Consider the following 12,823-nt stretch of genomic DNA (forward strand, 5'->3'; position numbering starts at 1 on the left):
CAGCAGAGGCTTCAAAGTAGCTCTAACCCTGATCCTGCAACACCACATATAGTGATGCCCTCATACACTCATCCATACACCCTATCTACACACTTACAGGTTGATCCCCTATCTACACACTTACAGGTTGACCCCCTACCTACACACTTACAGGTTGATCCCCTATCTACACACTTACAGGTTGACCCCCTACCTACACACTTACAGGTTGACCCCCTACCTACACACTTACAGGTTGACCCCCTACCTACAGACTTACAGGTTGACCCCCTACCTACAGACTTACAGGCTGACCCCCTACCTACAGACTTACAGGTTGACCCCCTACCTACACACTTAATGGTTGAACCCCTACCTACAGACTTACAGGTTGACCCCCTACCTACACACTTAATGGTTGACCCCCTACCTACACACATACAGGTTGACCCCCTACCTACACACTTACAGGTTGACCCCCTACCTACACACTTACAGGTTGACCCCCTACATACACACTTACAGGTTGACCCCCTCACACACTTACAGGTTGACCCCCTACCTACACACTTACAGGTTGACCCCCTACCTACACACTTACAGGTTGACCCCCTCACACACATACAGGTTGACCCCCTACATACACACTTACAGGTTAACCCCTCACACACTTACAGGTTGACCCCCTCACACACTTACAGGTTGACCCCCTCACACACTTACAGGTTGACCCCCTACCTACACACTTACAGGTTAACCCCTCACACACTTACAGGTTGACCCCCTACATACACACTTACAGGTTGACCCCCTACCTACACACTTACAGGTTGACCCCCTACATACACACTTACAGGTTGACCCCCTCACACACTTACAGGTTGACCCCCTACCTACACACTTACAGGTTGACCCCCTACCTACACACTTACAGGTTGACCCCCTCACACACATACAGGTTGACCCCCTACATACACACTTACAGGTTGACCCCCTCACACACTTACAGGTTGACCCCCTCACACACTTACAGGTTGACCCCCTCACACATTTACAGGTTGACCCCCTACCTACACACTTACCAGGCAGCGCCCGGCCACACACACGTCATTGGTGCTGGTGTTAACGCAGGGTGTTCCATCTCTCACTCTGTCTGCCTGACTCACGTAGAAGCGATATCCAACCGGCCTACACGTCAGCTCACACTGCTTTTCCACCCCAACTGGAACACACACAGAGGTGTTACACACATTCCAAGGGTTAATATGGTGTGTGTGTGTCTGTGTGTGGTCATGTTCTGAGCCCATGGGGGTTAGTTAGCTATGTTGCCGTGGGTCTTTATGAAAGAGGGTCTTTGCTAAGCCAATGTCTTAGACGAGATATAGGAAATATTCACATTCTGAAAATGTATGTTGATGTATCAATGTGACAGATGAGATTCTTATAAGAAGCTCCTGTATTATCCTGTATGTGTATCTGTCTGACAGTGCTGACAGTCACTATGCAGTAAGTGTACATTAAAGAGGGGAAAGAGAGAGTAACTGTCATTAATCACTATTAACCACTACTTTAATCATTCCCATTCATCCTCCCAGTCTGTCCTCTCTCCATTCTCCAGATGGAACTTTTACACCACGCAGTTGGCAGAGAAAGAGAGATAAAAAGAGAGAGAGAGAAAGAGAGATAAAAAGAGAGAGAGAGCGAGAAAGAGGGAAAGGAAGAATTCCCACCCCCCCTCTCTTGTTCTCTCTATCAGTCGTAGTTATCTTTGAGAGATTAGACTGGAGACAGTAACAGAATGAGAGAGTGAAGAGAGAGAGAAAGGGAGAGAGAGAGGGAGAGAGAGAGAGAAAGAAAGAGAGTGTGAGAGAGAGAGTGAGAGAAAGAGAGCGAGAAAGGGGGAAAGGAAGAATCCCCCACCCCCCTCTCTCTTGTTCTCTCTATCAGTCGTAGTTATCTTTGAGACTGGAGACAGTAACAGAATGAGAGAGTGAAGAGAGAGAGAAAGGGAGAGAGAGAGGGAGAGAGAGAGGGGGAGAGAGAGAGCAAGAGAGAAAGAAATAGAGTGTGAGAGAGAGAGTGAGAGAAAGAGAGCGAGAGAGGGGGAAAGGAAGAATTCCCACCCCTCCCTCACTATCTTTCTCTATTTGAGTCCCTCCATATTTCCTTCCCTTCTCCATCATTGCAGTCCTCCCCCTCCTCCCCTCTCTCTCTCCCTCTCTCTCCCTCTCTCTCCCTCCCTCCCTCCCTCCCTCTCTCTCCCTCCCTCTCTCTCCCTCCCCCTCCCTCCCTCTCTCTCCCTCCCTCCCTCTCTGCTGAGCTTAGTGTTCAGACAGTGTGAACATACGTAGTCTAAATATACTTCCCGGCTGTCGCTGTCCTAAACAAACTCCGGAGAGAGAGAAAGAGAGAGGCAGCGAGACAGGAAGTGGGGAGGACGAGTACTCTGAGAGGGGATGAGCTGCAAAAAAAATAAAAAAATAACACCTGCACACCCTAACGTCAATACCACAATGCTAACTTTTATAAACTCAGCAAAAAAAGAAACATCCCTTTTTCAGGACCCTGTCTTTCAAAGACAGTTTGGAAAAATCCAAAATACTACACAGATCTTCATTGCAAAGGGTTTAAACACTGTTTCCCATGCTTGTTCAATGAACCATAAACAATTAATGAACATGCACCTGTGGAACGGTCGTTAAGACACTAACAGCTTACAGACGGTAGGCAATTAAGGTCACAGTTATGAAAACTTAGGACACTAAAGAGGCCTTTCTACTGACTCTGAAAAAAACAAAAAGAAAGATGCCCAGGGTCCCTACTCATCTGCGTGAACGTGCCTTAGGCATTCTGCAGGGAGGCATGAGGACTGCAGATGTGACCAGGGCAATAAATTGCAATGTCCGTACTGTGAGACGCCTAAGACAGCGCTACAGGGAGACAGGACAGACAGCTGATTGTCCTCGCAGTGGCAGACCACGTGTAACAACACCTGCACAGGATCGGTACATCTGAACATCACACCTGCGGGACAGGTACAGGATGGCAACAACAACTGCCCGAGTTACACCAGGAGTGCACAATCCCTCCATCAGTGCTCAGACTGTCCGCAATAGACAGAGAGGCTGGACTGAGGGCTTGTAGGCCTGATGTAAGGCAGGTCCTCAGCAGACATCACTGGCAACAACGTCGCCTATGGACACAAACCCACCGTTGCTGGACCAGACAGGACTGGCAAAAAGTGCTCTTCACTGATGAGTTGTGGTTTTGTCTCACCAGGGGTGATGGTCGGATCTGTGTTTATCATTGAAGGAATGAGCGTTACACCGAGGCCTGTACTCTGGAGCGGGATCGATTTGGAGGTGGAGGGTCCGTCACGGTCTGGGGCGGTGTGTCACAGCATCATCAGACTGAGGTTGTCATTGGAGGCAATCTCAACGCTGTGCATTACAAGGAAGACATCCTCCTCCCTCATGTGGTACCCTTCCTGCAGGCTCATTCTGACATGACCCTTCAGCATGACAATGCCACCAGCCATACTGCTCGTTCTGTGCGTGATTTCCTGCAAGACAGGAATGTCAGTGTTCTGCCATGGCCAGCGAAGAGCCCGTATCTTCCATTGAGCACGTCTGGGACCTGTTGGATCGGAGGGTGAGGGCTAGGGCCATTCCCCACAGAAATGTCCGGGAACTTGCAGGTGCCATGGAAGAGTGGGGTAACATCTCACAGCAAGAACTGGTAAATCTGGTACAGTCCATGAGGAGGAGATGCACTGCAGTACTTAATGCAGCTGGTGGCCACACCAGATACTGACTGTTACTATTGATTTTGACCCTCCCTTTGTTCAGGAACACATTATTCCATTTCTGTTAGTCACATGTCTGTGGAACTTGTTCAGTTTGTCTCAGTTGTTGAATCTTGTTATGTTCATACAAATATTCACACATTAAGATTGCTGAAAATAAACGCAGCTGACAGTGAGAGGACGTTTGTTTTTTTGCTGCGTTTACATACTGTAAGAAGAAAGGAATATATGGGAAGTATTTGTATAACATAGTTGTATTATAATTAAGCAATACGGTCTGAGTGGGTTTGGTATAGGGCCAATATACCACGGCTTATGGCTGTTCTTATGCCGTGGTATATAGGTCATAAACCACAAACCCCTGAGGTCTCTTATTGCTATTATCAACAGGTTACCAACGTAAATAGAACAGTAAACAAGGAGTTTTTCAGCCAATCAGCATCCAGGGTTATATTATACATGTCATGGGATGCTCTACTGTTGATGTTTTTGTGCATGGAACGAACACCATGCACATCCTAGTGCTATGAATGAACACCATGCACATCCTAGTGCTATGAATGAACACCATTAACATCCTAGTGCTATGAATGAACACCATGCACATCCTAGTGCTATGAATGAACACCATTGTAACGCTCGTCTGAAGAAGTGGACCAAGATGCAGCGTGGGGTAGGTAACCACAAAAACAAGAAAGAGAGAACCAACGAAACATACAGCCTTGTGGGGCTCAACTGCAACAAGACAAGGACAAGATCCCACAACATAGGTGGGAAAAAAGGCTACCTAAGTATGATTCCCAATCAGAGACAACGATAGACAGCTGCCTCTGATTGGGAACCACACTCGGCCAAACACAAAGAAATACAACACATAGAATGCCCACCAAAATCACACCCTGACCAAACCAAATAGAGACATAAAAAGGCTCTCTAAGGTCAGGGAGTGACAGTACCCCCCCTCAAAGGTGCGGACTCAGGCCGCAAAACCTGAACCTATAGGGGAGGGTCCGGGTGGGCATCTATCCTCTCTGGCGGCTCCGGTGTGGGACGCAGATCCCGCACCACCTCTGGCTCCTCCCACTTTGGTGGCACCTCTGGTGCGGGAACCCTTGTCGCCGACCCCGGACTGGGGACCCTCTCTGCAGGCCCCGGATTAGGGACCCTCGCTGCAGGCCTCGGACTGGGGACCCTCGCTGCAGGCCTCGGACTGGGGACCCTCGCTGCAGGCCCCGGACTGGGGACCATCGCTGGAGGCTCCGGACTAGGGACCGTTGCTGGAGGCTTCGTGCCATGGATCATCACTGGAGGCTTCGCGCCATGGATCATCACTGGAGGCTTCGTGCCATGGATTATTCCTGGAGGCTTCGTGCCATGGATCATCACTGGAGGCTTCGTGCCATGGATCATCACTGGAGGCTTCGTGCCATGGATCATCACTGGAGGCTTCGTGCCATGGATCATCACTGGAGGCTTCGTGCAATGGATCATCACTGCAGGCTTCGTGCCATGGATCATCACTGGAGGCTTCGTGCCATGGATCATCACTGCAGGCTTCGTGCCATGGATCATCACTGGAGGCTGGGTTCGTGGAGCTGGCACCGGATATACTGGGCCGTGGAGACGCACTGGAGGTCTGGAGCGCAGACACAACCCGTCCTAGCTGGATGCTCACCCTAGCCCGGCACCTGCGGGGCGTTGGCACAGGACGCACTGGGCTGTGAAAGCGCACCGGAGACACAGTGCGCAGAGCCGCCGCAGGATATCTTGGACCGAAGAGACGCACTGGAGGCCAGATGCGCTGAGCCGGCACCATCTATCCTGGCTGAATGCCATTCTAGCTCGACAAATGCGAGGAGCTGAAAAGTAGCGCACCGGGCTGTGCATGCGCACCGGAGACACACTGCGCAGAGCCGCATAACATGGGGCCTGACTAGTCACACTCTCCCCACGGTAATCACAGGGAGTTGACTCAGGTCTATAACCTGACTCCGCCAATCTCCTCGTGTGCCCCTTCCAAATTTTTTGGGGGGGCTGCCTGTATCTTCGCCGTTCCGCTATTGCTGCTTCCATTTCTACCTTAGGACGGCGATATTCTCCAGCCTGCGCCCAGGGTCCCTTGCCCTCCAGTATCTCCTCCCATGTCCACTCCTCCAGAAAACGCTGCTTGGTATTTTTGTGGTGGGATCTTCTGTAACGCTCGTCTGAAGAAGTGGACCAAGATGCAGCGTGGGGTAGGTAACCACAAAAACAAGAAAGAGAGAACCAACGAAACATACAGCCTTGTGGGGCTCAACTGCAACAAGACAAGGACAAGATCCCACAACATAGGTGGGAAAAAAGGCTACCTAAGTATGATTCCCAATCAGAGACAACGATAGACAGCTGCCTCTGATTGGGAACCACACTCGGCCAAACACAACACATAGAATGCACATCCAAATCACACCCTGACCAAACCAAATAGAGACATAAAAAGGCTCTCTACGGTCAGGGCGTGACAACCATGCACATCCTAGTGCTGTGAATGAACACCATTAACATCCTAGTGCTATGAATGAACACCATTAACATCCTAGTGCTATGAATGAACACCATGCACATCCTAGTGCTATGAATGAACACCATGCACATCCTAATGCTATGAATGAACACCATGCACATCCTAGTGCTATGAATGAACACCATGCACATCCTAATGCTATGAATGAACACCATGCACATCCTAGTGCTATGAATGAACACCATTAACATCCTAGTGCTATGAATGAACACCATGCACATCCTAGTGCTATGAATGAACACCATGCACATCCTAATGCTATGAATGAACACCATGCACATCCTAGTGCTATGAATGAACACCATGCACATCCTAGTGCTATGAATGAACACCATGCACATCCTAGTGCTATGAATGAACACCATGCACATCCTAGTGCTATGAATGAACACCATGCACATCCTAGTGCTGTGAATGAACACCATGCACATCCTAGTGCTATGAATGAACACCATGCACATCCTAGTGCTATGAATGAACACCATGCACATCCTAGTGCTGTGAATGTTGTCATGACTGAATTCTGAAAGGAAATTAAATAAATCACTGTGTAGCTAGCATTGACACTACAAGTTAGTTTAAGGGTCAGGTACAGTTTATAGTCTGTGTTAATATCCTGTATGTTGAGTTCAGTTGTGTGGAGCAGGAACAGCTGTTAGTAAACACAGACGTCCAGTATGTACACAGAGGAAGTGAGTGGAGTGGTCTGTTGGCAAAGGGACATACTGTATATACACCTGTAAATATATGTATGCTGCGCACACACACACACACACACACGTCCATGGAGCCTCTAGACACTTATTAGACAAACACTTTAATTCTGTTTACTTCAGAGAGATTAATGGTCTTGTAATGTTAGTAATATTACCCACACAACATCTCAAGTGCACACACACGCACACACACACACTCACCCCTCACACCCAACACACACTTACCCACCCACGCCCAACACACACTCACCCCCCACGCTCAACAGACACACACACACACACACACACACCCACACACCTGAGGAAAGGCTTTGTCTGTTTGTGCAGACAGCTTGTCTCTCCAGTCCTACCCTGACCATGACTCTTTCAACATAGATATAAGCTCAGTCCACATAGATCAGACCTACCCTGACCATGACTCTTTCAACATAGATATAAGCTCAGTCCACATAGATCAGCCCTTCCCTAACCATGACTCTCATCATAGATATACAACCTCAGTCCACATAGATCAGCCCTACCCTAACCATGACTCTTTCTCAGCATAGCTATACAGCCTCAGTCAACATAAATCAGCCCTACCCTGACCATGACCATGACTCTCAACATAGATATACAGCCTCGGTCCACATAGATCAGTCCTACCATGACCATGACTCTCAACATAGATATACAGCCTCAGTCCACATAGATCAGTCCTACCCTGACCATGACTCACTCTCAACATAGATATGCAGCCTCAGTCCACATAGATCAGTCCTACCATGACCATGACTCTCTCTCAACATATTTATACAGCCTCAGTCCACATAGATCAGTCCTACCATGACCATGACTCTCAGGGTAGGACTGATCTATGTGGACTGAGGCTGTATATGTATGTTGAGAGTCATGGTCATGGTCAGGGTAGGGCTGATCTATGTGGACTGAGGCTGTATAACTATGTTGAGAGAGAGTCATGGTTAGGGTAGGACTGATCTATGTGGACAGCCTCAGTCCACATAGATCAGTCCTACCCTGACCATGACTCACTCTCAACATAGATATGCAGCCTCAGTCCACATAGATCAGACCTACCCTGACCATGAATCTTTCTCAGCATAGCTATACAGCCTCAGTCAACATAGATCAGACCTACCCTGACCATGACTCTCAACATAGATATACAGCCTCGGTCCACATAGATCAGTCCTACCATGACCATGACTCTCAACATAGATATACAGCCTCAGTCCACATAGATCAGCCCTACCATAACCATGACTCTTTCTCAGCATAGCTATACAGCCTCAGTCCACATAGATCAGTCCTACCATGACCATGACTCTCAACATAGATACACAGCCTCAGACCACATAGATCAGCCATACCCTGACCATGACTCTCTCTCAACATAGATATGCAGCCTCAGTCCACAAAGACCAGACCTACATTTACCATGACTCTCTCCCAACATAGATATACAGCCTCAGTCCACATAGATCAGACCTACCCTAACCATGACTCTGAACATAGATATACAGCCTCAGTCCACATAGATCAATCCTACCCTGACCATGACTCTCTCTCAACATAGATATGCAGCCTCAGTCCACATAGATCAGACCTACCTTTACCATGGCTCTCTCCCAACATAGATATACAGCCTCAGTCCACATAGATCAGCCCTACCCTGACCATGGCTCTCATCATAGCTACACAGCTTCAGTCCACATAGATCAGCCCTTACCTGACCATGACTCTCAACATAGATATACAGCCTCAGTCCACATAGATCAGACCTACCCTGACCATGGCTCTCATCATAGATATACAGCCTCAGTCCACATAGATCAGACCTACGATGGCCATGACTCTCTCGCAACATAGATCAGCCCTACCCTGACCATGGCTCTCATCATAGCTACACAGCTTCAGTCCACATAGATCAGCCCTTACCTGACCATGACTCTCAACATAGATATACAGCCTCAGTCTACATAGATCAGTCCTACCATGACCATAACTCTCAACATAGATATGCAGCCTCAGTCCACATAGATCAGACCTACGCTGACCATGACTCTCTCTCAACATAGATATGCAGCCTCAATCCACAAAGACCAGACCTACATTTACCATGACTCTCTCCCAACATAGATATACAGCCTCAGTCCACATAGATCCGACCTACCCTAACCATGACTCTGAACATAGATATACAGCCTCAGTCCACATAGATCAATCCTACCCTGACCATGACTCTCTCTCAACATAGATATGCAGCCTCAGTCCACATAGATCAGCCCTACCCTGACCATGGCTCTCATCATAGCTACATAGCTTCAGTCCACATAGATCAGCCCTTACCTGACCATGACTCTCAACATAGATATACAGCCTCAGTCCACATAGATCAGACCTACCCTGACCATGGCTCTCATCATAGATATACAGCCTCAGGCCACATAGATCAGACCTACCATGACTCTCAACATAGATATGCAGCCTCAATCCACAAAGACCAGACCTACATTTACCATGACTCTCTCCCAACATAGATATACAGCCTCAGTCCACATAGATCAGACCTACCCTAACCATGACTCTGAACATAGATATACAGCCTCAGTCCACATAGATCAATCCTACCCTGACCATGACTCTCTCTCAACATAGATATGCAGCCTCAGTCCACATAGATCAGCCCTACCCTGACCATGGCTCTCATCATAGCTACATAGCTTCAGTCCACATAGATCAGCCCTTACCTGACCATGACTCTCAACATAGATATACAGCCTCAGTCCACATAGATCAGACCTACCCTGACCATGGCTCTCATCATAGATATACAGCCTCAGGCCACATAGATCAGACCTACCATGACTCTCAACATAGATATACAGCCTCAGTCCAGAATAGATCAGCCCTACCCTGACCATGACTCTCATCATAGCTATACAGCCTTAGTCCACATAGATCAGACCTACCCTGACCATGACTCTCAACATAGATATACAGCCTCAGTCCACATAGATCAGACCTACGATGGCCATGACTCTCTCGCAACATAGATCAGCCCTACCCTGACCATGGCTCTCATCATAGCTACACAGCTTCAGTCCACATAGATCAGCCCTTACCTGACCATGACTCTCAACATAGATATACAGCCTCAGTCCACATAGATCAGTCCTACCATGACCATGACTCTCAACATAGATATACAGCCTCAGTCCACATAGATCAGTCCTACCCTGACCATGACTCTCTCTCAACATAGATATGCAGCCTCAGTGTTGTGTTCCTGTGTGTTCTAGATCTCCGGTCTCATAGATCAGTGGTTTTATAGCTCTACGCTTCCTGGTCAATGTAACTCTATGGTGTCATAGTTCTGTCAGCAGAGGGGCTGTAGACAACTGATACAGCGGTCACATTTACACACACACACACTAGCACACTCAGAACAATTTACATGGTAGTTTTCCCACACACACACACAATCACACACACACACACATGCTCGCGGAAACACACACATATGCATTAATCTGTCAGAACAGTGACAAATTCTTGATGATATGATTCTACAGCTGTCTCTCTTTCCCTCCTCTCTCCCCCATTCCTGTTTTCCCTTCACTCACTTAATCCCTATGTATGTTTATGATTCCCCATCTCTCGTTCTTTCTTTTCTTTTCTCTGTCTTTCCTCAAATCACTGTTTACAGTTGTCTCCCTCTCCTTCCCTCTAGTTTGGTCCTAAAACAAAGACAACTACTCACTCACACACATTCTAACACTCTCTCACATTCCAACACTCTCTCACATTCTGTCCAACAAACACACCTGCATATGCACAAGCACACGCACACACAATGCTGGGGCACATCTGATCACTACCTTTCTCTCTCTCTCTCTCTCTCTCTCTCTCTCTCTCTCTCTCTCTCTCTCTCTCTCTCTCTCAAGAGAGTGAGGTAGATAATATACAAAAGTGAAATAAACAATACAAATGAACAGTAAACATTACACATACAGAAGTAAAATTACAAATGTCATATTATATATATATATATATATATATAGTGTTGTAACAATGTACAAATGGTTAAAGTACACAAGGGAAAATAAATAAGCATAAATATGGGTTGTATTTACAATGGTGTTTGTTCTTCACTGGTTGCCCTTTTCTTGTGGCAACAGGTCACAAATCTTGCTGCTGTGATGGCACACTGAGGAATTTCACCAAGTAGATATGGGAGTTGGATTTGTTTTTAATTCTTTGTGGATCTGTGTAATCTGAGGGAAGTATGTCTCTCTAATATGGTCATACATTGGGCAGGAGGTTAGGAAGTGCAGCTCAGTTTCCACCTCATTTTGTGGGCAGTGTGCACATAGCCTGTCTTCTCTTGACAGCCATGTCTGCCTACGGCGGCCTTTCTCAATAGCAAGGCTATGCTCATAGTCTGTACATGGTCAGGAATTCTGCCACTGTGTACTCTGTGTTTAGGACCAAATAGCATTCTAGTTTGCTCAGTTTTTTAAATTCTTTCCAATGTGTCAAGTAATTATCTTTTTGTTTTCTCATGATTTGGTTGGGTCTAATTGTGCTGCTGTCCTGGAGCTCTGTGGGGTGTGTTTGTGTTTGTGAACAGAGCCCCAGGACAAGCTTGCTCTTCTCCAGGTTCATCTCTCTGTAGGTGATGGCTTTGTTATGGATTTTGATAATTAGTGGGTATCGGCCTAATTCTGCTCTGCATGCATTATTTGGTGTTCTACGCTGTACACAAAGGATATTTTTGCAGAATTCTACATGCAGAGTCTCAATTTGGTGTTTGTTCCATTTTGTGAAGTCTTGGTTGGTGAGCGGACCCCAGACCTCACAACCATGAAGGGCAATGGGCTCTATGACTGATTCAAGTATTTTTAGCCAGATCCTAATTGGTATGTTGAATTTTATGCTCCTTTTGATGGCATAGAATGCCCTTCTTGCCTTGTCTCTCAGATCGTTCACGGCTTTGTGGAAGTTACCTGTGGCGCTGATGTTTAGGCCAAGGTATGTATAGTTTTTTGTGTGCTCTAGGGCAACAGTGTCTAGATGGAATTTGTATTTGTGGTCCTGGCGACTGGACCTTTTTTGGAACACCATTATTTTGGTCTTACTGAGATTTACGGTCAGGACCCAGGTCTGAGAGAGGCCTGTAATTTTCATCATAGGTACACTTCAACTATGACAGACAAAATGAGAAAAAAAATTCCAGAAAATCACATTGTAGGATTTTTTATGAATTTATTTGCAAATTATGGTGGGATTTAAGTGGGAGAACTTGCACAATTGGTGGCTGACTAAATACTTTTTTGCCCCACTGTATATATGTTGAATAGGGTGGGGCTTAAGCTACATCCCTGTCTCACCCCACGGACCTGTGGGAAGAAATCAGTGTGTTTTTTGCCAATTTTAACCGCACACTTGTTGTTTGTGTACATGGATTTTATAATGTCGTATGTTTTACCCCCAACACCACTTTCCATCAATTTATACAGCAGACCCTCATGCCAAATTGAGTCGAAGGCTTTTTGAAATCAACAAAGCATGAGAAGACTTTGCCTTTCTTTTGGTTTGTTTGGTTGTCAATTAGGGTGTGCAGGGTGAATACATGGTCTGTTGTACGGTAATTTGGTAAAAAGCCAATTTGACATTTGCTCAGTACATTGTTTTAATTGAGGAAATGTACGAGTCTGCTGTTAATGATAATGCAGAGGATTTTCCCAAGGTAGTTAT

The 12,823-nt window shown here is 46.8% G+C and overlaps 2 protein-coding genes across 3 annotated transcripts in view; both read right to left on the minus strand.

Annotated features, from left to right (window-relative positions):
* Nucleotides 1-12,823, minus strand: part of LOC110508538 (thrombospondin type-1 domain-containing protein 4) — a 109,143-nt gene that overhangs the window by 52,802 nt on the left and 43,518 nt on the right. For both annotated transcript variants that reach the window (XM_090224238.1, XM_090224245.1), the window contains exon 6: nucleotides 1,062-1,201. In XM_090224238.1, the coding sequence (XP_090080364.1) occupies nucleotides 1,062-1,201 (140 nt within the window). The remainder of the gene's footprint in view (nucleotides 1-1,061; nucleotides 1,202-12,823) is intronic.
* On the minus strand, nucleotides 3,368-6,416 carry LOC149984448 (uncharacterized). The gene has a single exon (XM_090224281.1). The coding sequence runs from the start codon at nucleotides 5,354-5,356 to the stop codon at nucleotides 4,781-4,783; it is 576 nt and encodes a 191-aa protein (XP_090080407.1). The 5' UTR covers nucleotides 5,357-6,416; the 3' UTR covers nucleotides 3,368-4,780.

This window comes from Oncorhynchus mykiss, chromosome 3 (genome assembly GCF_057628025.1).
Source record: "Oncorhynchus mykiss isolate SJ-2025 chromosome 3, ASM5762802v1, whole genome shotgun sequence".
Lineage (NCBI taxonomy): Eukaryota > Metazoa > Chordata > Actinopteri > Salmoniformes > Salmonidae > Oncorhynchus > Oncorhynchus mykiss.